The 27,882-nt window shown below is 47.8% G+C and overlaps 2 protein-coding genes across 2 annotated transcripts in view; both read left to right on the forward strand.

Annotated features, from left to right (window-relative positions):
- The window catches only part of DGLUCY (D-glutamate cyclase), a 53,352-nt gene that overhangs the window by 15,311 nt on the left and 10,159 nt on the right, over positions 1–27,882 (forward strand). The window contains 10 exon segments of the mRNA XM_043921562.1: positions 214–324; positions 326–365; positions 1,702–1,823; positions 5,239–5,528; positions 7,618–7,732; positions 11,746–11,799; positions 12,572–12,755; positions 19,861–19,960; positions 24,257–24,297; positions 24,300–24,398. Coding sequence (XP_043777497.1) covers positions 214–324; positions 326–365; positions 1,702–1,823; positions 5,239–5,528; positions 7,618–7,732; positions 11,746–11,799; positions 12,572–12,755; positions 19,861–19,960; positions 24,257–24,297; positions 24,300–24,398 — 1,156 coding nt within the window.
- LOC122706665 (myosin regulatory light polypeptide 9-like) lies at positions 25,085–26,014 on the forward strand. The gene has a single exon (XM_043922042.1). The coding sequence runs from the start codon at positions 25,205–25,207 to the stop codon at positions 25,721–25,723; it is 519 nt and encodes a 172-aa protein (XP_043777977.1). The 5' UTR covers positions 25,085–25,204; the 3' UTR covers positions 25,724–26,014.

Here is a 27,882-nt window from a genome sequence, read left to right on the forward strand (position 1 = left end):
GGGGTCCAGGGCACATACAATGTTAAGATTCTGTTTTAGACAGATAATTACCAGCAATCTTCCTCATCTCTACATCACATAAAAGTAGAAACTGTGTTCTCGTTGATAGCTTCTTGGACTTCTTCCTTCTGCTGCCTTGAACTCAGTGCTGAGGGTTTTGATCTATGCTAATTCTTTTTTTTTTTACATTTATTTCACTTGATTTCTTGGCAGACAGCTGTGTCTTGTGCCATCATCACTGGCTTTTGCTGCCCTCTTGTGATCACAATGATGCCCGCTCCCAAGGACAAGCTGGGAAGGCTGGTGCAGGCCACTTGGTCCATGCGGGGGTGAGCAAGGACAACCCATTCACAGTGGCCACCCAGGTCAATGTCCACTCTCGTTCATGGTTCTGACGGCTGCACTTGGACTCCAGCCCAAGAAGACAGGAACTTGCTGTGTTCCTGAGTTCCTCTGATTTGTCCTCATCTTTCCCAGAGGTCTCAGGAGTTAAGGTCCTGGACAAGACCCAGATTCCAGCAGTGGTACTAGGGCTGGGCTTACAGATGCCCTTCAGGTTTGAAGGCGATGCCCTTGGTTATAGAGCCAGCCTCATCCATTAGTCCCTGTGAATGTCAAATGAAGCTGGAGTAGGGGAGGCAGGTGGTAGGGAATGTCAGCTGAGCTGTTTGTCTTGAGATTTGAAATCATAGTAACCACTAATCTAGGCTATTGTTTGGTGGCGTGTTTGAGCAGGGGGTGGCTCCTTCCAAATGTTAACTTGAACTGAAAGCCATTGATCCCCAGTGTATTAACTCAATCTGACAGCGAGTGAACAACAGATGCAAGCGTGGAATCTTCCCAGGCCTCTTGGAGGCTCTCAGAGGCCTGATGAGAGCTCAGAATTTGGGCCTCGGGGGAGAGTCAGAGTTCAGCATAATTGAACTCACTCAGCTGCATAACAGACAAAATCAGATAAGGCCCGCATTCCGGAAAAATGCAGTTGGCACTTGCCAACTTGCTCACAGAAAGATGGTCCCAGGCCTACCCAAAGCAAAGGGTCTGCTGAGTTGTTTATCATTAGTGGATGGATGGTATCCAACACACCCATCTTTGCTGTCCTTTATGAGCACTGATGGCCAGCCATTGGTAGGGACACTGTTGGTGGTCAAGCCACGGAGTTTCTGTCTGGGTCATGTGACAGTCTGTAGCAAGATAAATTCAAAATCGCTGGCTTTGTTAGCAGTCTGTATGATAGCAATGTTGAGAAAAAATTGCCCCCAAGTCTGCCCCAGAAATCACACTAGGCATTTAAGATTCCATGCTCTGAAACTGGGGCTTCCCTGGCGGCTCAGATGGTAAAGAATCTGCCTGCATTGTGGGACACCTGGGTTCAATCCCTGGGTCAGGAAGATCCCCTGGAGAAGGGAATGGCAACCCAGTTCAGTATTCTTGCCTGGAGAATCCCATGGACAGAGGAGCCTGGCGGGCTATAGTCGCAGCTATTCTTCTCAAAATGGATATTAGAAGTCAGCACGCGTCCTGGGCTGTTAAAGACCTGACTTCTGGCGTCCTCCCCATCCTTCTCCAATACAATTTATATCAATTCTGTGACTAGAGTTCCTCTTGGAGAAAGAACCATAAACTACTCAGTGGGTCCAAATTGGATTGTACCAGCCAGTACAAAACCCCGTGGGATTCACTTTCTTTTTCCATCAGAAGAACTGCTGGGCATCAAAGATCTTTCCAAACCTGACTACGGGGAGGTTGTGGTGTGTCAGTCTGGGCTTGTTCCAGTGTTCTGGCCTTCTCTGCTGACCAGTCTTGAAGCTGTCGGCAGCTGCGTTATGTCTGGGCTTAAGGGGGCTGTTACTCTGACCTAGGAGAGAATTGGGTGGGTCTCCAGTTCCTGAGTGAATAAGGCTTATGGTGCAATGACTTAAAGGGCTTCCCTGGTGGCTCAGGTGGTAAAGAATCTAGCCTGCAATGCAGGAGACCTGAGTTCGATCGGTGGGTAGGGAAGATCCCCTGCAGAAGGGAATGGCAACCCACTCCAGTATTCTTGCCGGGAGCCTGGTGGGCTGCAGTCCATGGGGTCGCAAAGGGTTACATACGACAGAGTGGCTAAGCACAGCAGTGACTTAAGAAATAAAGTCATAAAACACAGGAGTGCAGCCCACAATGAAGATCTGTTTTCATTCTTTTCATTCCAGTGCTGGGCCCCACCATAAGAGCTTGACTTTCAGCTCAAATATGGGTTTTTTTCTTTTTTAAAATTGAAATATAGTTGATTTATTGGGTTGGCCAAAAAGTTTGTTTGTTTGTTTTTCATGCCATCTTACAGAACCAAACACTTTTGGCCAGCCCCATACAATATCATATTAGTTTCTGGTATATATCTATCAGCAAAGGCTCACAGCCCATTCTAACAGAAGGATCAAAGTGTTGCTTGACCTTTGGAGACATTTTTGGAGGTTGGTGGAGCTTTGAAAGCCAAGGTGAAGGCAAGCAACTCGAAGGAAGCATTTCACATGATATTTGTCAGATACTTGTCAGTCCATTTTTTCCGAAGGCTGAGGGTGATATTACAATAAAGTGACACAGGAGGGCACCCTAGCTAGCACACAGTTAGGTAGGGATGTGACAGAAACCTTGAAAATAACTGTTGCAGCCCATTGTCATAGACAGACAAAAATTCTAGCCAGGTCAGCCTGGCTTGCATTACAAATAATAGAACTTAGTGATATTTTCAGTTTCTTTTTTCAAGCATTCATGGAAGCCTGGCTATCCGAATGACCTCATGAGAGGGGAAGACTATCTCTAAATGGTGATGAGGCATAAACACCAAGATCCACAGGATTCTATTCATTTGTTTATTTCATGTAAATGTATTAAAAACCTACTCTGTGCCCAGATCTTAGGAATAAGAAGCTGCAGGAGACAGGATGTAGTCTTCAGGGAGCTTGTGGTCATTTCCGAGTGTGTACTCATGTGTGTACACTCATCCGCCCAGTGGCAGTACATAAATATCCTCCCACACGTTGGTCTCAGCCCTCTCCTTCTCCCTGCCAGGGGAATGCCCTGCAGAAGGGCTCTCACTGCTGCCAGGATCCCAGCACGTGGTAACACTTCAGTTTTGGCTTTCAGTAGCATGAAAGTGAAAGTGAAGTCTCTCAGTCATGTCCGACTCTTTGCGACCCCAGGGACTGTAGCCTACCAGGTTCCTCTGTCCATGAGATTTTCCAGGCAAGAATACTGGAGTGGGTTGCCATTTCCTTCTCCAGGAGACCTTCCCTACTCAGGGACTGAACCCGGGTCTCCCACATTGTAGGCAGATGCTTTACCATCTGAGCCACCAGGACTTCAATTGATTGTAAATAAGAACAAATGACATCATTGGTCAGGGATCACCTTGAATCTGTCTGATGATGTTCAGGCGCTAAGTCATGTCTGACTCTTTGTGACCTCTTGGACTGCAGCACTCCAGGCTTCCCTGTCCTCCACTATCTCCCGGAATTTGCTCAAACTCACGTCTGCTGAGTCGGTGATGCCATACAACCATCTCATCCTCTGTCGTCCCTTTCTCCTCCTGCCTTCAATCTTTCCCAGCATCAGGGTCTTTTCCAATGAGTCAGTTCTTGGCATCAGGTGGCCAAAGTATTGGAGTTTCAGCTTCAGCATCAGTCCTTCCAGTGAATATTCAGGGTTGATTGCCTTTAGAATTGGCTAGTTTGATCTCCTTGCTGTTCAAGGGACTTTCAGGAAAAATCCTGCTCAAACTTCAGTATTTAAACTTTTATTAGCCACAGATTAAGTGCTACACATCTCACAACTGATGGGTCAAAACCCAGTGTCACACTCTGAACTGATTGTTCTAATGTGTGATGGCTTTAGAGTGACCAATTTCAGGTTCTGTCCAAAGCACATAAAACCAATGATTGGATTCATCAAAATCCTTAGTTCTTATCCTTTACGTCAAGGCTAAAAACTAAGTTAGAACACTTGATGGGTCTGTCAATAGGTTTTCCTTCTGAAGTTGCCTGACTTTGGCTTTCTGTCAGGTCTGAGAAATTTTACTGTTTTCTGTGAGACCCAGAATGCTGTTACTTACTCAGTTCATATCTGCATTCACTGAGCACTTACTGTGTGCACTTGTGAGATGAAAAGACAATGGTCCCTCTTCCCTGAAAACGCACAGCGGAGTTGAGATGGAGTACTCAAGGATAATAATGACACCAAAGAAAGCAGAAGGTCTAAATGAAGTATAGTGAGGATTAAGCATCTGACAGGCCAGGGTCAAGGACACGAGAATGAATAAGATCAGCACCTGGTTCAGCGATGCAAACCATCGCTTACTGAGGGCTTACACTGGACCAGGCGCTTTGTTAAACACTTTCACGTGCACTTTCCAGTTCAGTTCTTAAAACAACCATATGAGGCATTATCACTTTATAGTTAAGGAGGCAGGTTTAGAGAGGTCAGAGTCACATCTCAAGCTCAAGTGTGTTTGCCACGCTATGTTCTTAATAACTACACTGCCGGGGATCTAGTAGGGAAGAGTTTTTAAAAGCACAAAATTAGCATAAACCAAAGCAAAATATATAGGATATGAGAAAAATAGAAGCTGTGTTCAGAGAGAGTTGCATGTGTGTGTGCTAAGTCATTTCAGTCATGTCCAACTCTTTGTGACCCTATGGACTGTAGCCCACCAGGCTTCTCTGTCCAAGAGGATTCTCCAGGTAAGAATACTAGAGTGGGTTGCCATGCCCTCCTCCAGGGGATCTTCCTGACCCAGGGATCGAACCCACATCTCCTGCGACTCCTACACTGCAGGTGGATTCTTTACCACTGAGCCACTGCGGAAGCCCCTAGAGAAACCTATCTGTTAGCAAACCTAACATCTGCTGCAAAGTAAAGTTAGGTTGCTTGATGCATTGTAAGGGTTCAGCAGGTCCTTTATGATATCCGTGGGACTGCATTGGAATCCTAGAGCCCCTAGAGCCCCAGCGGTGGCGGTGGGTACCTCATTTCTTTCCCCACACTTAACATATCATCACTTTCCTGAAACTAGGGGTCCCCTGTTAAAATGGAACTTGATTTAGCCATAAGCCAACTTGCTCTGCCCTGGTGCCCCTAAGTGGTGTAAGGAGTGCTAATGGCTGAGTCCAGGCAGGGGTGCCATCTTTTCCCAACAACTTGATGGAACGGACACGTTTGATGAAGTGGTCTGGGCTCAGTCGCTCCTGTTGTGTGCTTTAGAGACCCCACTGGCTTTCACCCGCGCGCCAGGGTTGCACAGTTACGACCTACCTGAAGGGTACAGCAACTCCAGCCAGACGTCCCACCCCCGAGGGAATTCCAGAGATCCATCACATTTCCCAGGATCCTTTGCACCACAGCATGGCATCAGCTTCAGCCATTCAGAGGATCAGCGAACTGAAGGTGATAAGTGCCATCGACCCAGGTAACAAACCAGTCACACTTGCAGACATAGAGAACAGACCTGTGGACACAGACAGGGAAGGAGAATGTGGGACAAAATTGAGCGAGTAGCGTTGAAACACATGTATATATATCATGTGTAAGATTAGATAGCCAGTGGAAGTTTGCTGTAGCACACCGGGAGCTCAAATCCGGGGCTGTGACAACCTAGAGCGGTGGGATGGGGTGGGAGGTGGGAGGGAGCTGCAAGAGGGAGGGGACACATGTATTCCTACAGCTGATTCACGTTGTATGGCAGAAACCAGCATAATCTTGTAAAGCAATTATCCTCCAATTAAATATATTTAAATTTAAAAAACCCCAGAAACCAAGAAGTTATACCTCAAAGACCTAGAGAAATTCATCAATGTTGTAATGTTCAGGGGGGAAAGCAGCCTGCAAACTCTATTTACAGAATGATTTTTTTAATGCTAACATTATGTATGAATCCTGAAAAGAGGTAAATGCACCAAAATACTAATGGTGGTGATTGTGATTGTGGATGATTTTTGCTTTTCTCTTTTGATTTTCTCCCAAATTTTCAACACCAAACATATAAGAGAGTTTGAGAGGTGGGCACATTCCCATCCAGAACTAAACTGGGGTTGAATAAGGAGGAAAAGGGGAGAAATGTTTCCTACATTGTCAACTGCCACCGTTTACCCAGTGTCATCAGTTATATAATAATGTCCCTAGTCTTTCTCTTTTATGCCCGTTTCCGGAGTTGGATGTAGTCCAGATTTTGTGTACCAAGCAGCTGAGACAGGGCTGGAGGGTTGAATTTCTTCTCTTTGGGGGATCCTGGTGGGGCGGGACCCTGCAGAGACAGCCTTATAACAGTTTGCAGCCAACATGCATATTGTTTATGGTGCCTCGGAGGACAGTCCTTTGAAAACTTCTGACTTTCTAGACATGATATAGCATTGGTGGAGTCCAGTAGGGGTCTGCTGGTTCCAGTTAGGAGGAGGTTTGCTGAGAGCTGATTGAGGGTCTTTGAACTCCCAGCATCATCTTCATTTGAGAGCTGAATTGCTGATCCCAGAGGGCCAGCAGAGGGCACCATTGTGCACAGAAAAATTCAATCTGTTTTGCTGGCAAAGGCTCAGGAAAGAAAGACGGTGTGGACTTCACAGCCACTCCCCACCTGTTTCCTCATCAGTGTAACGGGGGTAGTGAAAGTTATTCCTCCTTCTTGAGGTTGTAATAGGCAACAAGAATAATAGGTATCATCTAATGAGTTTCACTCTAGGCCAGGCATATGCTTAAAGTATTTACATGTTTCAACTTACTATACTGTCCCAGTGACTTGATGAGGCAGCTATTATTAACCTCCTTTAACAGACGAGGAAACTAAGGCATATAAGGCTAATAAATTTACCCAAGTCCACATACCTAGATGGTTGAGGCAGAACTTGAACCCATGCCCACTGACTCCAAGGCCCATGATCAATAGGTATCAAATATTGCATATTAAAAAGCAAAGACATCCTTTTCAACAAAGGTCCATCTAGTCAAAGCTATGGTTTTTCCAGTAGTCATGTATGAATGTGAGAGTTGGACCGTAAAGAAAGCTGAGCCCAAAGAATAGATGCTTTTGAACTGTGGTGGAGAAGACTCTTGAGAGTCCCTTGGACTGCAAGGAGATCAAACCAGTCCACCCTAAAGGAAATCAGTCCTGAATATTCATTGGAAGGACTGATCCTGAAGCTGAAGCTCCAATACTTTGGCCACCTGATACAAAGAACTGACTCATTGGAAAAGACCCTGATGCTGGGAAAGATTGAAAGCAAAAGGAAAAAAGGGCGGCAGAGGATGAGATGCTTTGATAGCATCACTGACTCAGTGGACATGAGTTTGAGCAAACTCTGGGAGATACTGAAGGACAGGGAAGCCTGGCATGCTACAGTTCATGGGGTCTCAAAGAGTTGGACCCAACTCAGCGACTGAAGAACAACAACATTGGAATCGAAGTCTAAATGCTGTGTCACAGTCTTGCCTGGGCAGTGAAAAGAATCCTCTTGGCTCACACCTCATTTCTTCTTCTGTACCTTCTTGTGGGCTGTGGTTCCAGAACTGCGAGTTTTTTGCACTTTGAATGTTTGGAGAAGGCACTGGTGACCTCCCTGCTGGCCCACCTGACACCTGTTTCCTGAACAGATACGTGCTTGATGGTGATGAGGGCCCTGTGGAGAGCAGAGTGGTGAAGCCAGCTGGGGAATTTGATCGTCCGGGCCAGGCTCCCAGGACCCAGGCAGAGCCGACCATGGTGGTGGTAGGGTGGCAGCCACTTAGAGAGACCATGCCTGTGCCGGGCTGTGGAGTGGTCAGCCAGAGTGCCCTTTGCTGTTGGCCAGCACTTGCCCAGAATCCGACAGTGCAGGCCAGCCTTAAAAACGTCTGCTCTCTAGAGGACAGGCTTGTGGACACAGTGGGGGAAAGAGAGGGTAGGATGAATTGAGAGAGTAGCATTGAAACATGTGCATTACCGTATGTAAAGTCAGACGGCCAGGGGAAATTTGCTGTATGCTGCAGGCAGCTCGCGTGCAGTGCTCTGTGACAACCTAGAGGGGTGGGATGGGGTGGGAGGTGGGAGGGAGGGTCAAGAGCGAGGGGACATATGTGTACCTCTGGCTGATTCACGTCGATATATGGCAGAAACCAACCCAATATTGCAAAGCAATTACCCTCCGATTAAAAATAAATAAAATTTAAATTTTAAAAAGTAAGTCCCCCAAAATAAGATGTCTGCTCTCTTCTCTGGGCCTGGAAGCCAAGGTTGCCCCCCCAGTTACAAGGGGTCTGCAATAACAAAGCTTCCTGTGAAGTCACAGGGCATAGTTTCTTGCTTGTCCATTTGTTAGGTTGTTCATTCATTCATTCTGCGGAGAACACAGTTTCCTTTACATACAAAAGCACAGTAAATGTGGGATACGTGCCCCAAATACACCTCTCAGGACTCATGCATACAGAGAGGTGACTGCTCGTGGCTGCGTAGACACAGAGTCTCTGACATAGTTGGCCTTCTGGGTGAATACATTTAGAAAATCTGCAGCGCTTGCTCTCTCACCAACATTCTCATCCAAGCTGATGGCCCTCCTGCTCACTACAAGTGTCACGAGGGAAGATGTATTCCTAATTCTGCCATTGGCTCAGATTTTTTAAAAAAAGTAACTGGGAAGTAAATTCACCGCAGACCCAGGGCTCCGGCTGCTTAATACAAACGATCCGGGAGGTCGTCCACAGCAGCCCCCTCAGCGCTTGTGCAGACGGTGCGTCAAGTCTTGAGGGAGGCTCGGGGGAGAGGCAGATTAATGACTGTCCGGATGTGCCAATATTGACTTTTAAGGAACATCTTTAATCCTCAAGAACAACAGAGCCTCCTGATTCCCACTGTATTAAATAAGCAGACGTAAGATTGATGGCCGTGTACTGAACCCTAGTCGCTCGGCATAATAATAGAGCCACTCAGTCATTTTTGAGAGGACGTTGGCTGGCATTTGAGGTGTCTGGAGAAGATGAAGAAGTGCTGGGTTGATCATCGTGTTGTTTGTATTAATAATAACATCATCATAGGTGGAGGGTTTGCTTTCAAGCTGACAAGGTTCAAGTTCCCTATTCTCTCTATTGGCGCTCACCACATCCTATGAAAGGGGCTATGTTCCCATTTTTTTCCCTTAAAATGTTATATTCTTCTCCCCACTTATCAACAATGGGAAGAAACATTAATCCATGTTTATTGTAGAAATATCAGAACCATGAAAGAAACAAGGCAACAAAGATTACTAGGATCCCATCACGATTAATCATTATTAACATTATTATTTGTTAATAGTAACCATTAAATAACCATTATTTTATGTTTGTCCTTAAAATCTTTTTCTTCAGTCTTGACCCTATAATATGATCCTTTATATGTGTGTTGTGTGTTAGTCACTCAGTCACGTCTGACTCTTTGCGACCCTATGGAATATGGAATCCAGCCTGCCAGGCTCCTCTGTCCAGGGGATTTCCCAGGCAAGAATACTGGAGTGGGTTGCCATTTCCTTCTCCAGGGGATCCTCCTGACCCAGGGATTGAACCCAGGTCTCCTGCATTGCAGGGAAATTCTTTACCGTCTGAGCCACCAGGGAACCACTATATATATGTATGTGTGTCTCTCTCTATATATACACACACACACATATATATACATGTATGTATGTATATATAGGAATCATTGTTGTTATTGTTTAGTCACTAAGTCGTGTCCAACTCTTTGTGACCCCACGGACTGTAGCCCACCAGGCTCCTCTGTCCATGGGATTTCCCAGGCAAGAACACTGGAGTGAGTTGCCATTTCCGTAGTGGAATCATACTGTGATCCTATTTTAGAACTTTCTTCTATCCCTTTTAAATATATTTTAAACATCCTTCTATATCATTAAGCAGTCTCCACAACATCCTTCATAATGTTTGCACAGAATGCTATTTCATGAATGGTCTACCATTTTATTAATAGCAGATTGTTTGACACCACAAACAGTGCTGCAGAGACCAACTTTATGACCACATTTGCATACCCATGAGCACTTTATTAGAATAAATACCCATGAGCACTTTAGTAGGATAAATTCCTGGAAGTGAATTGCTGGCTCCAGTGGAATGTACACTCTAAGGTATGAATCACCCTCCAGGAAAATGTTCCCATTTCCACTCCCTCGGGCAGTATGTGAGGGGCCCTGGCCTCACAGTCTTTCTTCACCTGGAGCACTCTCTAGCTCCATGTAGGAAAACCGACATTCAGAGCAGTCTAGGGATGAGGCCAGGATTGAACAGCTGCCCAGGGATGAGGCCAGGGTCACAGAGCCGTGAAGCGTCAGTGCCTGGACTTGAATGTGTGAGTTTCCAGATGCTGAACCTGGAGCTGCTCCTCTATAACCAGGATCCACACCCTGTGTTCCTCCACGTTGTCCATGCACCTTGAATGCAAGCCCACTTGGTTCCTCAGGTCCCTCCCCTTTCTATCAGCCTCTGCTGGGGTGGGTGGGAGTTCTAAGTCACATTGCCTCCTTCCACAGCACAGATATGCCCCGAGGTGTCCTGAGCGTAGACAAAGGCACCGTGGTGTGTGATGAGCCTCTGGAGGCTGTGCTGCCTTCTGGGACTGGCTTGGCAGCCACAGTGACATCTGTAACATGCAGCTATTGCCCTGCCCGAACCCCTGGGTTCACTGCAGCTGCAGTGGGTGCTCCCAGCACATGGGCTTCCCACCTGGGCCTCAGGCCTCTCTGCTCCTCCAGCAGGGCAGGCACAGCCAAAAAAGCCGGGCATCCACACCCTGAGAGGCAGCCTTCACCCAGTAGGGATGGAGGTGGTGCATATAGCCCAGTCTCTCTGTCCTCCGGCAGGACCATCCCCACGGACTGGCTAAGGTACCACACAGTTTCTTGGAAGATTTCAAGCAGGATCAAGCCCCAGTTGCCTTCAGATTTAACTCACTCACTCACACATCCTTCGGTGGCTTTTCACCTTCTTCCACCTTCTGACTTCTTTCCTGGACTCACTCCCCACTGAAATTCATGCGCTCAAGGCCTTGTCTTAGGGTCTGGTTTGGGGGACTCCCCAACTGAGACAGCCCTGCTTCCCTTTCTCCTTCTGTGTTCCCTGTATGGATTGTTGTTGGTTAGTCGTTCAGTCGTGTCTGACTCTTTTGCAATCCTGTGGACTGTAGCCCACCAGGCTCCTCTGTCCATGGACTTTCCCAGGCAAGAATACTGGAGTGGGTTTCGGTTTCCTTCTCCAGAGGGTCTTCCTGACCCAGGGAGTGAACCTGCATCTTGTCCATTGCAGGCGGACTCTTTTCCACTGAGCCACCTGTGAAGCCAGCTGTTTGGGTCACAGTTTGCTAAACAGCTCTAACAAATGATTCCCAAAAGGCTTTGTGCAAACACAGCAAAAATGTGTGCCTCTCACGCCAAGAGTCCAGGGCGGGTCCTCCAGGGTGGGTCCTGCAGGGTGAGTGTTCTAGCTCAGCAGGAAGGGGAACTGATTCCGGTCACTCCGGGACCCAGCAGCTCTGCATCTCGTCCTGAAACCCCCAGGGGGCGCTAGTTGTCAACATCCCAGTCCCCGGAAGAGGTGGGAGCTTGGAGGAGAGCCTGGAACTGTGTGTGTGGCCAGGCAGGGAGGAGGCCACGTGACTCTACCCACGCCCCCTTCCCACAGCTCTCTGAGTGTCTCCAGGAGAGAATCTGGTCTTGAGGCCATGCATACATGCTAAGTCGTTTCAGTGGTGTCCGATTTTTTTCGACCCTATGGACTGTAGCCTGCCAGGCTCCTCTGTCCATGAGGATTCTCCAGGTAAGAATAATGGAGTGGATTGCCATGCCCTCCTCCAGGGCGTCTTCCCAACCCAGGGAGCAAAACCACATCTCTTAGGTCTCCTGCATTAAGCAGGTGGGCTCTTTACCACCAGTGCCACCTGGGAATCCCAGTCTCGAGGCCACGCTTAACTAAAAGAGAGGCTGGTGGGCCCCTTACCCAGTGATCATTCTCGACTGGACCAGGAGGAGTCTGCCCCATCCCCAAATCCACTTTGCAAACCAAGAAAAAACCGAGTAAGTGTTCACATAAGAGTCTACTTGGAACACTGCCTGATTTTGTGATTTTACGGTAAGTCTCCTACATACGAACAAGTTCTGTTCCAAGAGTGTGTTCATAAGTCCAATTTGTTCGTAAGTCCAGCAACGTTAGCCTAGGTACCCAGTTAACGCAAACAGCTATTCAGTACTGTACTGTAATAATAGGTTTATAAAGCTTTTCACGCAAGTAATACATTAAAAAAACAAACAAAAAATAAACATTTTTAATCTTACCGTACACTAGTCCTGTAAACAGCTGGCATACAGGTGCTGGCATCGAGTGAATAGGCAAGAAGAGGTACTGACTGAGGAGGAAGAGGAGGTGGGAGATGGTGGAGCTAAAGGATCGTTAACAATAGGAGATGGAGGGCAGGCTGCAATGTTCATTCACGCCAGACATAGACGGAATATGCGTTCGCGTCTTTGAAAGCTCGCAACCATAACGTTCGAATGTAGGGGACTTACTGTATTTCGTTTTTGTGTCATTTCAGGCAGTGGGGAGATTGGTGAGCCATCCAGGTGAGCTGCTGCGGACCTCCCAGGCATGGTCCCACGTCCATTCTGTGCTCCTCACCACCGCCTTCCTGCAGGCCTTGGAGAAGCGGGCCTCCATGGTCGTCAACCAGAGAGCCTTGAGTTTGCACAAGAAGCTTGTTGATGAGGCTGCCGAGCAGGGTGAAGTGAGAAGACAGGGTCCCTCAACACAGACAAGCCTTTGTGGGTGGAGGTGGAGGGAATCAGCGTTTGTGGAACTTCCGCCCGGCACCAGGCACAGTGCTATGGCCTTGACATGGGGCGTTTTCCTTGACACTCAGAACACCTCTTTGATATAAATTGTATTACCCCATTTTGGGCTTCCCATGTGGCACTAGTGGTAAAGAACCCTCCTGCCAATGCAGGAGACATAAGAGACATGGGTTTGATCCCTGGGTCGGGAAGATCCCCTGCAGAAGGGCATGGCAACCCACTCCAGTGTTCTCGCCTGGAGAATCCCATGGACTGATGAGCCTAGCGGGCTACAGTCCATGCGGTCATTAAGAGTCAGATACAAGTGAGGCGACTTTCACTTCACTTTCGTCCCCATTTTACAGATGAAGAGACTGAGACTCTGAGAGGTCCAGGTGATTTACCCAGGTGGGGATGATGAGCTGGAATTTGAACCCAGGTCCACCAGACTCCATGATCCCACCTGTGCACGTGCCGCCCTATGAGAGGCAGGGGTGACCTGCAGAGGACACTCGGCAACCCGGGACAGCCCTAGACCCCCAAGTTAGGTGGTAGAATAGTCGAGGATAGAGGGGTCAAAAGACTGAGCCAACCAGGGCACAAGGCCCAGATGGGTGGGTTGCCCCAAGCTGCCCAGGTTCCCGGAGCACCCAGGTGGGCATCTGGGCCGAGAGTACTGCCCTTGTGGGGCTGGGATGCTGGTGTCTGTGTGCTGGGACCACCTCGGCTGCAGGGTGGACAGCTGCCGCTCATCACTCTCCTTTCTGCAGTGACCCTCGGGCAGCAGCTGGGGGCCTGGTGCCTCCAACCTGCTTCCCACTACCTGTCTCTCTGTATCCATTCAAAATGCATCTTTCAGAGAAGTACTTCTGTCCTCTTAGCCTCTGAAAAGGACTCCCACCCATTAAGCATATCCTGAAGCACCTGCTGCATTCACTGCTCTTCTTCCTGTTCAGTCACTCAGTCGTAACCGACTCCTTGAGGCCCCATGGACTGCGGCACACCAGGCTTCCCTGTCTTTCACCATCTCCCAGAATTTGCTCAAACTCATATCCGTTAAGTTGATGATGCCATCCAACCATCTCATCCTCTGTCGTCCCCTTCTCCTCCTACCTTCAATCTTTCTCACATCAGGGTCTTTTCTAATGAGTCAGCTCTTTGCATCGTGTGGCCAAAGTATTGGAGCTTCAGCTTCAGCTTCAGCAACAGTCTTTCCAAATGAGTATTCAGGACTGATTTCCTTTAGGATTGACTGGCTTGGTCTCCTTTTCCCTGCTACATTAGAAGCTGCAGAAAGGCTGTGTCTGGACATGCATAGTCCATTTCATACAACAAGTAGGTATTGAGTACCTACTATGTGCCAGGCACTATTTAAGGCTCTCGAGACCCATGGCTGAACCAGACTGACAACCTTCCTGCCCTCATGGAGTATATATTCTAAAGTGAAGTCACTCAGCCGTGTCCGACTCTTTGCGACCCTGTGGACTGTAGCCCACCAGGCTTCTCCGTCCATGGGATTCTCCAGGCAAGAATACTGGAGTAGGTTGCCAGTTCCTTCTCCAGGGGATCTTCCTGACCCAGGAATCGAACCCAGGTCTCCTGCATTGTAGGCAGACGCTTTAACCTCTGAGCCACCAGGGAACCCCATATATTCTAAAGGAGACCATAAACAGCATAGGAAAAGAATACAGTGTGTACATAGAGTGTTAAAAGTTGAGACACTATGGGGGAAAGTGGATCAGGACCAGGAGAATGGGGATCGATAGGCCATGGGGTGGGATTGGGGGGTGGGCTGCTTTCTTAAACAAGAGGGTCAGGGAAGACCTCCTGGAGAGGGTGCCTCCTTGAAGGGGATGCAGAAGCGAGGCCTGGGCCAGCTGCAGGAAGAGTGTCCCTGGCTGTGACAATGGCCATCAGGGAGAGTAGAGGCCTGGCAGGCTTAAGACAAGACAGCAGGCAGACGACCGGCCTGGAGCGGAAGAGGAGGAGAGGAGTGGATGGAGGGCAGAGGTCACAGGGTCAGATGGGGGAGGGACTTGAGGGCCACTGTAAATAGCTGGGCTGCCCTGGAGCCACAGGGTGGAGGAGGGTGGTGCCAGCTTAGGTTCTAAAGGATCCCCGGGTGGCCGCAGGGCCGAGGGGAGGGACAGGAGATGGGCCGGGTTGCTGCAAGCCGGAGATGAGATGGGTGCCCTGTGGCCAGTCCTTCTGTTCCCTGGTGATTTCAGCCACAGCTGCGCTGCAAGCTCTGAGTCACACTGACCTGACCAGACCTGCGCCCTTGGGGGATTCACCCTGCCAGGAAGTGTGGGGGCTAATGCCGCCAGGGCCCCCCAACCTGTGGTGGGTGAGAGTCATGACCCACCTCCCCAACTTTGGGAGACATGCTGATCCCGGAGGAACTGAGACCCCGGAGGAACTAGGACCCCGGAGGAACTGAGACCCCGTAGCCTGGAGCAGTGAGCTTGGAAATGCATGAACCCTCCTGTAGGCTTTCCCTCCTTCCTGTCCTCACAGTCCCTGCTCCCTCCTGGGCTCGTCTCTCAAATAAACCACCTATACCCAAGTCTTTGTCTCAGACTCTGGTTTCAGGGGACCCCAGAGAGACGAATGGTATGAGTGGAGGTGGTGAGAAGTAGCCAGATTGGTCTCTGTTTTTGAAGGTAGACTTTTGATTTCTAGCTGTGTTGGAGGCAGGGGTGAGACCGGAGAATGGAGATTGCTGGGAGGTTCAGGCAGGGTTGCTGAGAGGATGGAGTTGCTGTGAACTGGGATGGGGAAGACTATGGAGCAAGCCTGAACTTGTGTGGTGTTGGTGGGGGTGTGAAAGGGGCGGCCGCTGTGGAAAACAGTATGGTAGTTCCTCAAAAAATTAAAAATAGAAATACCGTATGATTCAGTAACTCCTCTTCTGGGTATATACCCAAAAGAACTGAAAGCAGGGACTCAAATAGACATTTCCATACCCATTTGCACACCCAGCTGTAGTGTTCACAATAGGCAAAAGGTGGAAATGCCCCAAGCGTCCATTAACAAATGAATGGGTAAACACAATTGGTCTATACAAACAATGGAATATTAGGCAGCCTTAATAAGGTAGGGACTTCTCTGGTGGTCCAGTGGTCAAGATTGTGCTTACAATGCAAAGGGTTCAATCCCTAGTCAGGGAACTGATATCCCACATGCTGTGTGGCTCAGCCAAAAAATGGAAAAAAAAAAAAAAGTTGAAAAGAAAGGGAAATAAATGTCTTTTTAAAAGGGAAGGAAATTCTGACACATGCTCCAGCACAAGGAACCCTGAGAATATTGTTGTTAGTCGCTCAGTCGTGTCAGACTCTTTGGGACCCCATGGACTGCGGCCCACCAGGCTCCTCTGCCCATGGGATTTCTCAGGCAAGGATAATGGAGTGGGTTGCCATTTCCTTCTCCAGGGGATCTTCCCGACCCAGGGATTGAACCTGGCATTGCAGGCAGATTCTCTACCATCTGGGCCACCAGGGAAGCCCACACAGAGTAATTAAGATCACAGGGACAAAAAGTAGAATAGCGGTTGCTGGGGACTCGGGGTGGGGACTGGGCATGGGAGGTAGTGTTTAGTGGGTTCAGGGCTTCAGTTTGGGAAGATGTAAAAGTTCTGGGGATCGATGATGGTGATATTGCACAATGATGTGAAAGTCCTTAATGCCAGAGAACATACTCTTAAAAATAGATAAGATGGTAAATTATATGTTATGCATTTTACCACAATTATAATTTTAAAAAATTTTTAAAAGAGTGCAAGTTGAGTTCAGGTAACTGTAAGTGTGGGTACCTATTAGACTTGCAAGTGGGAAAGGCAGCAGGCAGTCATATCTACGAGTCAAGTTCAGGAGAGCCGTCTGGGCTGAAAAGAGAAACTGTAGAGCGGTTGGCATATTGATGGCTTCAAAGTCAAGATGCTAGATGAGATCTTGGAGGAAATGAGTGGAGGCTGAGAGCAGGACCCTGATGGCACCCTGGGACACTCCATACCCGGGTCGAGAGGAAGAGAGGGGGGGCCTTCCTCTGAGAAGCACTGAAGGAGGAGGAAAACTAAGGACTCTGTTGTCACCGAGGAGAAGGGCTGGCTGGCTGCGCCCACTGCTTCACAGGCCAGCGGGGCGGGGGTAGGGGGGTTCCCTTCCATTTGACGGGGGGGGGGGTGGTTTCAGCTGCCCACTTTCTCAGATGTCACTCTGCCCTCCTGTTCACCTGACCGCCAAGCCTCAAGCTGGACCTCAGCTCAGAACTGGGTCTTGCCCAGTGGCAAGACCGAAGTGGCTTCGAACTTGGAATTGACTGTATGCGATTTTGCAGAATTTTTGTTTCATGTGGATGGAGAAAGTGGAAGCAATTTGAGCTTTTAATGACAATGATTTCCTATCTTTTTAGAACTGAAGCCTGGGAGATGTGTAAAGAAGAATGCTCAGTCATTGATTCCCGGCTTGGAGATAAAGTGATACATCGATTCTTTGCAGCTTAGTCTTGCCCTGAACTTCCTTGCCCAGAGTTCTTTATCTCTGTGTGGCCCCCTTGGGGATATGTTATGTTCCCTATCCTGTAAAGCTCTCTGGTTCCCTGTCTTACTAGTATCCTGTATCCTCTGTTCAATGTCAAAGAAACAAAGAGCCAGGCTTTACTCAGCACCTGCTTTTTGCCAGGCCCCCAGCCCAGTGCTTCACACACAGCACACCGCTGGGTCCACAGCAGTCCTGGGACTGGGCATGATACACCCTATTCTGCAGAGGGGGAACCGAAGCTCAGAGAGGTTCCATGACTTGCCCAAGGTCACACAGCCAGGAACTGTTGTTTGGCTCTGCTCAGCCCTCTTGCCAGGCCAACAGGCTCCCCCTCACAGCACACAGAGGAGCTGGGTCTTTCCGACTCATCATGACTGCCCCTCACCCCCCGGGGTGTCATGTCACACATACTACTGGAATGAGCCTTGTGAGTATCCCCTGATGGACGGACCGGCCTCCTTGTCTTCCCCTCTAGAAGCGGGGAGGTGCTGAAGAGGGGGCACTTTAGGATCTCTGACAGTGATCTGACTTCCTCACCCTCAGCCTGTCCCATCGACTCACTGGAGTGGCAGCGACAGCTCCCAAATGGCTTGGGGTGATGACATGGGGGAGCTGGGGTGGGAAGCAGGTGTCTCAAGGCCATATGGGTTTTTCTATATAATTTTAATTTATTTTTTTGGCTGTGCTGGGTCTTTGTTGCTTTGCTCTGGCTTTTCTCTAGTTGCGGTGTGCAGGCTCCTTATCGCAGTGGCTTCTTTTGTTGCACAGCACGGGCTCAAGAGCGCACGGGCTTCGGTAGTCGTGGCTCCCAGGCTCTAGAGAACAGGCTCAAGAGTTGTGGCCCACAGGTTTAGTTGCTCTGCAGTATGTGGGATCTTCCTGGCTCAGGGGTCGAACCGGTGTCTCCTACACTGGCAGATGGATTCTCTACCACTGAGCCACCAAGGAAGTCCCAGCCATATGGTTTGAACATAGACAACATGCTTGTTTGGGTTGGCTTCATGTGAGGAGGTGAGGGGCTGGTGATGGAGCTTATGTAGGTGACCAGATCTCCCCCAGACTGCCCCTTGGCACCGCTGCTGGGCCATGGAGCAGTTCAGGAGCTCCTGTAGAACCAGCGGGACCATGAGTACTGGGTCCATTCTCCCGTCCCAGGCCCTCACAAGCTCAGGCTGGACAAAACTTTATCCTGGACCAGCAAATGCACAGAGATCCTGCCCCAAACAGCTATGAGGGGTTTAGTGAACAAAAACCCTTATCTACTTTATTTTATTTTGGTATTTGTGTGTGTGTTCCACATATTCTACAACCACATGTCTTATTATTATAATTAGAAAGTGTGCTATTTTTAAGAGTCAAGTTCACTTTGGAAATCACTTTGATGCCAGCAGCTAACTCAAGACCAGACTCTGAGACTTTTCCTCTATTTTCTTGAACTTCCCTGAAGATAGTCAGGGGGTAGGGCTATGGAGCAGATGAGAACTTAAGTTGGGAACTAGAGTCATGATGCCAACCTACATACTTGACTTTGCTCAAATTATTTAGCATTTCTGAGCCTCAGTTTTCCTTCTCTGTAAAATGAGGGAAATAATAGTTCTTATACATAATTGTTTTGAGAATTAATCGGGAGCATGGATGTCACATACTTAGTAGAGGGCTGGCTCTCTGTCACCATGGGCACCTAAAAGTGTCCCTGGCACGCACAACAGCAGTGGGTCAGAATAGACCTTTGATCACATGGCTCTCTGTATGCAGCATCTTTGCTCATTCGCAAGACTGGTGACACTAGCCTGACTCCACTTACATGCTGGCCAATTCTAGGGTTTACTCAGGACTAAAAGTAAATGTTTATGAGTCGACTCATTGGAGAAGGAAACGGCAACCCACTCCAGTACTCTTGCCTGGAAAATCCCATGGACAGAGGAGCTTGGTAGGCTGCAGTCCATGGGGTCACTGAAGGTCGGACACAACTGAGCGACTTCACTTTCACTTTTCACTTTCGTGTATTGAAGAAGAAAATGGCAACCCACTCCAGTGTCCTTGCCTGGAGAATCCCAGGGACGGGGGAGCCTGGTGGGCTGCCGTCTATGGGGTCGCACAGAGTCAGACACGACTGAAGCGACTTAGCAGCAGCAGCATTGGAAAAAACCCTGATGCTGGGAAAGATTGAGGGCAGGAAGAGAAGGGGGCAACAGAGAATAAGATGGTTGGATGGAATCATCGATTCAATGGACATGAGTTTGAGCTAACTCAGGAGATAGTGAAGGACGGGGAAGCCTGGTGTGCTGCAGTCCATGGGGGTCGCAAAGAGTTGGACACGACTAAGTGACTGAACAACAAGAAAAGTAAACTTAAGTGTTCTCCGTGTCAAATCTTGGCTTACCTAGCAAAGTACTCTACAGGTTGACGTCATTCAGTAAAGGTAATGATGCTTTCTGAAGAAGCTCTTGAAAAGCCAGTGTTCCCCTAATGTAACACTAGCGCTGATGGCTCCACCCTTTGCCTTTATTTTCAAAGCGTTCTAAAGAGGTCGATCCAAATATTAACTTACCAGGGCAGATCAGTAGGAGATGCTCAGGCGTTTCTGTGCAGAGACAGGGACCCCAAGTCACCCAGGCATGTGTGTCTCATCCCAGTTTAAGTGGGTGACAGAGGAGAAGCCCAGGTGCTGTTAACTTTGACAACAAAATATCTGCACACCTCAGCCCTCCAGAGAGGACACAGCCAGGAGCCCAGGGTTCTGATGGGCCAGACTCATCAATGAGGCACCGGGGAAGTGCAGGTGGGGAGTGTTCAAGGTGTCTAGGGGCTTTGCAGAGGATCTCTGGAAATCTCAAGTCTCTGAAAGGTGGCTAATAAATGGAGAAAATAGGAAAATTATTTTAAAAAAGACTAGCAGTTTCTCAAACTGAGTTATGACCCATTAGAGAGAAGTGAAATCATTTCAGTGGGGGTTAACCAACACCTTTGGAAAATGAAATAGAAATATCATTGTATTGCTTGTGTAGTAATGGTAAGTACTCTCTGGTGAAACTTTGTGTATTTTTTCACTGTCCAGTGGTCAGATACCTTGAAAAATACTTCTTAATTATATGCTCTTTCCTGCATGCTTGTGCGTGCTCACTTGTGTCTGACTCTTTGCAATCTCATGGACTGTAACCAGCCAGGGTCCTCTGTCCATGGGATTTTCCAGGCAGGAATACTAGAGTGGGTTGCCATTTCCATCTTTGGGGGATCTTCTCAATCCAGGGACCAAACCCGTGTCTCCTGCATTGGCAGGTGGGTTCTTTACCACCAGCACAATCTGGGAAGCCCGTGATGTATATTAGAAATGCTTATACTCTCCAAATTGTTGGCATACAATCAAAGCTCTGGCAACTCAGAGCGAAACTAGAAAATTCTCCTGGGTCGGACCCCGATGCCAGATAATACCAGTGTTGCTCTGTTTGCCCAGTGGAGGGAGGTGAGCCCGATCTGATAGTGGGGAGAGAGGATTTCGCTTTTTTTGGACAAAATGCATTAACTCCTCCCAGGAAGCAGGCTTCCCAGGACTCGATTACTTCCCACTGTAGTAATCTTCCCACTTATGGCCTATAAGTGTAGTAACTTCCCACTTATGGCCTAAACACATCAATCCACCTTCACGTGATATGAAACGAGTTCCCCGAAGGGAAAGTCCAGAACAGAAGATATATTCATCTCAACTGGAGCTCCTGTTCTGAACTGCCTTTTCATCACCATTGATGTAAGTCTAGCCAGAATTCAGGGTCAGAGCTCCTTCCTCTTCCTGTTTCTGCTTCTCAGAAAAAGGGGCTGCCTTTTCCAACACTGGACATGTAGCCTCAGGACCACGTTCTAACACCTACTCTGTGGCCTGCCATCCAAGCATACATGATACACCATCTTCCAGCACAACACAAGGACATGGACAGGCATGTAGATTTTGTTTTCGTATTTTTTTAGTGGCGGTTCTGGGTCTTCGTTGCTCAAGAGCCTTTGGCGGTCACAGCAAGTGGAGGCTACTCTCCAGTTGCAGTGCGGGGGCTTTTCACTGCAGTGGTTTCCCCTCTTGCGGAGCACTGGCTTAGGTGCACAGGCTTCAGTAGTTGCGGCTCACCGGCATAGTGTCTTGCGGCATGTGGGATCTTCCTGGACCAGGGATAGAACCTGTGTCCCCTGCAATTGGAAGGCAGATTCTTTACCACTGAGCCACCACCAGGGAAGCCCAATTTTGTTCTTTTAAACATATCCAGAAAAAAGCACTCAGAGGTCAGACTTTTTTATATTGTGTTACTGATGAAACAAGCATAATGTAAATCTTTAGCTATTTTTTAGTGTGTGGTTCAGTGATAATAAGGTATATTCACATTGTTGTGAACTGTCACCACCATCCATCTCTTGAACTTTTCCATCTTCCCAAACTGGAACTCTATCCCCATTAAGGAATAACCCCCCTCCCGCCAGTCCCTGGAAACCACCATCGTACTTTGTGTCTCCAAGAATTTGACTATTTTAGTCTCCCACATAAGTGAAATCATCCAGTGTTTGTCATTTTGGTGACTTGCTTATTTCACTTAGCAAAATATCCTCAAAATTCATGCATGTTACACCATACCTGCCTCCTGGGAAAGCTGTATGCAGGTCAAGAAGCAACAGTTAGAACCAGACATGGAAGAACAGACTGGTTCCAAATTGAGAAAGGAGTGTGTCAAGGCTGTATATTGTCACCCTGCTTATTTAACTTATATGAAGAGTACATCATGAGAAATGCTGGGCTGGATGAAGCACAAGCTGGAATCAAGATTGCCAGACCTCAGACATACAGATGACACCATGCTTATGGCAGAAAGCAAAGAGGAACTGAAGAGCCTCTTGATGAAAGTGAAAGAGGAGAGTGAAAAAGCTGGCTTAAAACTTTCACCAATCAAAAAACAAAGATCATGGCATCTAATCCCATCACCTCATGGCAAATAGAATGGAAACAGTGACAGACTTTATTTTCTTGGGCTCCAAAATCACTGCAGATGGTGACTGCAGCCATGAAATTAAAAGACGCTTGCTCCTTAGAAGAAAAGCTATGACCAACCTAGACAGCACATTAAATAGCAGAGACATTACTTTGCCGAAAAAGGGCCGTCTAGTCAAAGCTATGGTTTTTCCAGTAGTCTTGTGTGGATGTGAGAGTTGGACCATAAAGAAAGATGAGTACTGAAGAACTGATGCTTTTGAACTGTGGTGTTGAAGACTGTTGAGAGTTCCTTGGATTGCAAGGAGATCCAACCAGTTCATCCTAAAGGAAATCAGTCTGAATAGTCATTAGAAGGACTGATGCTGAAGCTGAAGCTCCAATACTCTGGCCACCTGATACAAATAACTGACTCCTTAGAAAAGACCCTGATGCTGGGAAATATTGAAGGCAGGAGGAGAAGGAGATGACAGAGGATGAGATGGTTGGATGGCATACCAACTCGATGGACATGACTTTGAGCAAGCTCTGGGAGTTGGTGATGGACAGGGAAGCCTGGTGTACTGCAGTCCATGGGGTTGCAAAGAGTCGGACACGACTGAGTGACTGAACTGAAGTGAAATGAATGACATGTCAGAATTCCCTTCCTCTTTAAGGATGAATAATGGTCCTTTGTATGTACAGACCAATTCTGCTTATTTGTTCATCCATTAGTGTACATGTGGATAGAATCCACCTTCTGCTTAATGTGAATCATGCTGCTACAGGTGCATCAATACTTCTTTGAAACTCAGCTTTCAATTCTTTGGGGTTTCAAAGAATACCCTGGCATCTGTACCCAGAAGTGGAACTGTTGGATCATATGGGTTTTTTGAGTAATCTCTGTACCGTTTTCCATAGCAGTTAAGATTTTAAAGAATTCCATCATGGGGGTATTTAAAGAGATATAAAAGTCCAATTTTCATGTTCTTAGATGATTAAAACAGTCTTTCTCCTAATCGTGATAGAAGCCACAACCACTAACACTGAGCCCTGGGTAGGTGTGGAGGTCTACGCTCTCATACGTTTTCTCACCTAACCCTTTCGACACTGTATGAGGCAGGTACTATTGTTAGGTCATCTTGCCTATGCAGAAACTGAAGGTTCAAGTGTTTAACTACTCACCCAAGGCCAGCGGCATCAGGACCTAGAACCTACACAATCTGATTCCACAACCCACTTTCTTGACCACTGTCACATCTGTGCCCCTTCTTCCTCTCTCTCCTTCTATCTAAAAAAGTTTATCTTGTATTACAGTCATCTGTCTTCCATTTCAATTCCTTTTTCGTCTGTTTTGAGGGCTTCACAGGTGGTACTAGTAATAGAGAACCTGCCTGCCGAATCAGGAGATGTAAGAGATGCGGGTTTGATCCTTGGGTCAGGAAGATCCCCAAGAGTAAGGAATGGCAACCAACTCCAGTATTCTTGCCTGGAGAATCCCATGGACAGAGGAGCCTGGCGGGCTACGGTCCATAAGGTCACAAAGAGTCAGACATGACTGAAACAATTTAGTCTCTTCTGTGTCTGTAAAGTGAACAAGATCCTGGAAGAGGGCAACAATGGGCCAGTAGCAGCCAACACTCACCCCACTGGGTTTTGGCTGCCCTGCTGGTTAACAGAGACCTGGGTGTGGTACCAGCAGCGTCCACCACGGTGACCCTGACCGCCAGCCTCCCTGCTCTCACAGTCTCTGACTCTAACGCAGTGCTAAAGATTCTGATGCTGTTTCTCAAATTGATCTGATAGGGAAACACCCAGCACAGGCTCTGGCACACAGTGGAGGTTCAACCAAGTTCTGCAGGAATAAAAAAAGAAAGAAGGGCCCTTCATGCACAAACACAGGAAAGTGTGATCCTGCCAGGCACCTGGCTCTCCACAAGGACCCTGTGCCCTTGCCCCCCTGGCAGGTTTGACCATCTGGTGGCTTTTGAGCACGTGGAAAGGGCTGCCACTACTACAATGCGAGGAAGAGGAACGTTGAGCACTTGGGGGACCCTATTGATGACCTTTTCCTTAGTGCACACAAGATTCCTGGAATCTCGTCAACTGGTAAGCAAGGAGCACTGAGAATTTGACAAGAAAATGTCAGCACGAAATCCCTTTTTTATTGACTGTTGAACAAATGACAGGAAGGAGTTATATGGGACCATTGTTTTCCACTCCAGAAAGGGTCTTTGTTTATTCTGGTCGGTATAGGCAATAACGACTCTGAAATTCAGTGTTTACAAGAGCAGGAAAGGGAAATGACGTTTAACCGAGCATATTCTATTTGTCCAACTCTAAAGCATCAAAACTAATAATAATGACTACTAAAATCAAGGCCTGGCATATTATTTCAGTCATACAAGATGAATGCACCATATGTGTTCCATGTCATCTTATGAAGTATATTAATTTTAAGGATATTTTAAATTTATGATCAGTGTGATATTTTGATAGCTCATAATGTAATAATGTGATCATTTGTGTTTGTATAGAACTTTATAGTATTCAAAGAGGTTTCATAAAAAATTGTATTGATTAAGCCACTTTTAAAACCTGTATGGGACTTCCCTCGTGGTCCAGTGGTTATGACTTTGCCTTTCAATGCACGGGGTGTGAGTTTGATCTCTGGTTGGGGAGCTAAGACCCCGCATGCCTCATGGCCAGAAAACCAACACAAAAGAGAAACAATATTGTAACAAATTCAATAAGAATGTTAAAAATGGTCCACATAAAAAAAATCTTCAGGGCCGGAAGTGTCCGTTTGTACAGTCTCTGGGAGTGGAAGGGAGTTGGTAGCGGCAGCTGGGGCAGCGAGGAGGTTCCAGAAACTCTCGGATTCTCGCGGCAGAGTTAGGGATTTAACTGCCACCATGTCGAGCAAAAGAGCAAAGACCAAGACCACCAAGAAGCGCCCCCAGCGCGCGACCTCCAACGTGTTCGCCATGTTTGACCAGTCCCAGATTCAGGAGTTCAAGGAGGCCTTCAACATGATCGACCAGAACAGGGACGGGTTCATCGACAAGGAAGACTTGCATGACATGCTTGCTTCCCTGGGAAAAAATCCAACTGATGAGTATCTGGATGCCATGATGAATGAGGCTCCAGGTCCCATAAATTTTACCATGTTTCTCACGATGTTTGGTGAAAAGTTAAATGGAACAGATCCAGAAGATGTCACCAGAAATGCTTTCGCTTGCTTTGACGAAGAAGCAACTGGCACCATTCAGGAGGATTACCTGAGAGAACTGCTGACCACAATGGGAGACCGGTTTACAGATGAGGAAGTGGACGCGCTGTACAGAGAAGCACCTATTGACAAAAAGGGGAATTTCAATTACATCGAGTTCACGCGCATCCTTAAGCATGGAGCGAAAGACAAAGACGACTAAAAAGAACTTCAGACTCCAGCCAAAGGTTCCTTGTTGCCACTCTGGGTATTTCTGAGACTTTCTCTTAGAGCCTGTTGCATGCCCTTAGCTTTACAGCTTCTGCCTTTCTTGTTGTATTTATTCTCAGCCATTTGGGGCACATGCATCTCTATAATCAGACTGGATGTGGGACTTCTTGTCATTTTAAGAATAGAAAATAGGGTAATTTAACTTATCAGCTGCCGTCTACCCTCCCCGCCCCAAGTAACTGCAGTCTACAGAGTCAATATATTTTTCAGAGAAGGTTATTCACTCAATTTTTTCTGAACCATAATTAAACTTTATGATAAAAAAAAATCTTCAAATACTTATTTAACAGAATAAATAAATACATAAATCTGTAGGTAAGGAAGTTTCCAAAAGTAAGGCCTAGGGTGGTGTCTCACAGTTCCCTAGTTAATTAGGAGTAGGGGTCAGACTGACATACTTCATGGGATCAGGTTACCTTTATGAATTTCTGAAAGGCTTGATGTAACTGGAACACCAGCGTGCCTCCCCTGGGGTGGAAATCAGCCTGTGGGGGCAATTAAGGCGTGTTTGTCGTTCCATATTTACTTGTTCTCTGCATTCAAACAGTTCTGAGTGTTTCCCAGACTCATTAGTTGCCTTTGGCTTTTTGAGGTTTTGATGAGACAATGAAAGCCTTCCTGGCTGGGTAGAAAATTTCTGCCAGTCTCCCAGGTCTTTCCCAGAAGAGGCCTTGGGTGTGGTGCCCACAGCGAAACTGGCTTCCTCCTTTCCTGCCTCTTAGGGCCGGGTGGGCGAGGACCTGAGGCCTGGGGGAAGCCTCCCAGGGTAGGATGGGGGGAAGGAGATTCTGCATTGGAAGGGACCCAGAGGGTCCAAAGGAGCCCTCACTTAATGGCCCCCTGGATCTGTGTGATTCCCCCTAATAAGGCCCCCAAGATCCAGGAGGAAGCAGGTGAAGCCGGCTGTTGGCGCTCCCAAGCTAACGACTTTGTGGACCCTTCTCTTGGCCTCAGGATCCCCGGCCCCTCCTGTGGCTGCCCAGCCCCCTGCTCGGCCCACTACCCCTCCCCGGGGTGATCCTTTCTCTCCTCCATTCCATCAACACCCCGATTCCTCAGCTCCACAGGCAGTTGCCTTGTCATGGAATCGCACTCAACTGAGAATGAGGACACCCACCTCCCACTCACTACCTGGGCCCTGTCCTTCTCAGAGACCCCGTGGAGTGAGGAGATCAAGGGCACAGACGGGACAGACCTCAGGAGTGAACAAGATGAATTTAAGACGCTGAAGGGCAGAGACAGGAACAGACAAGATACCAATGCTGTGTTGTTACTTTCTTTCGTTCAATGGGCTGTTGTGGATCTAGAAAACTGTTCTGAGAAAATTCCTCAGGGTGTGGACCTGAGGCGCCTGGTCATTCACAACGACCACAAGTTACCAGGTCTCTGAAGCCCCTGGTGAGCTGGCTCCAGACCTCTCTCCACCATCACACAGCGAATTCTCGCCTCTGGTGGTTCTTCCACATAGTTGTAGAAACAGACATAAAAACCCATCCTACAACAGGTTGGGGGTGGTGGTGGGAGGGGGTGCGGGGGGCGGACCATCTGTCCTTGAGGCACTGGTAACCAGGAGGGGTTAATTTTGAATTTACGCTGGATCTGTGTGTTTAGCCGTGTCTGACTCTTTATGAGCCCATCTACTATAGCTCGCCAGGCTCCTTCATCCATGGAATTTTCCAGGCAAGAATACTGGAGTGGGTTGCCATTCCCTTCTCCAGGGGATCTTCTCGACCCAGGAATCGAACCCAGGTCTCCTCCATTGTGGGCAGATTCCTTACTGTCTGAGCCACAAGCACCTTGGTGAACAGTTATCTAGAGGCAGCTGCAACCACCTTCTGGAGGCAGGATCAGCTGACCTCTAGTCTACAGAATCCTCCAGAAATACCTGGACGCAGGACCAGATGGTGTTCCTAGGGATCCACCTGAAAGGGTACAGGCTACAGGGCTTGTTATTAATAGATTTTTTCATTTTCTGGCAAAAGTGGCATTGCCTGGGAATTATTTTTAGCCATTTATTATTAGGCAATTATTTTTAGCCAGTTCACCTATCTTGAACACCATTTATTTCACCAATGAATTAAATAATTTCTA

The sequence above is a fragment of the Cervus elaphus genome, chromosome 13 (genome assembly GCF_910594005.1).
Source record: "Cervus elaphus chromosome 13, mCerEla1.1, whole genome shotgun sequence".
NCBI lineage: Eukaryota > Metazoa > Chordata > Mammalia > Artiodactyla > Cervidae > Cervus > Cervus elaphus.

What these genes read in the sequence shown, in the direction of transcription:
- LOC122706665 (XM_043922042.1), top strand. Translation starts at nt 25,205, where the DNA reads ATGTCGAGCAAAAGAGCAAAGACCAAGACCACCAAGAAGCGCCCCCAG.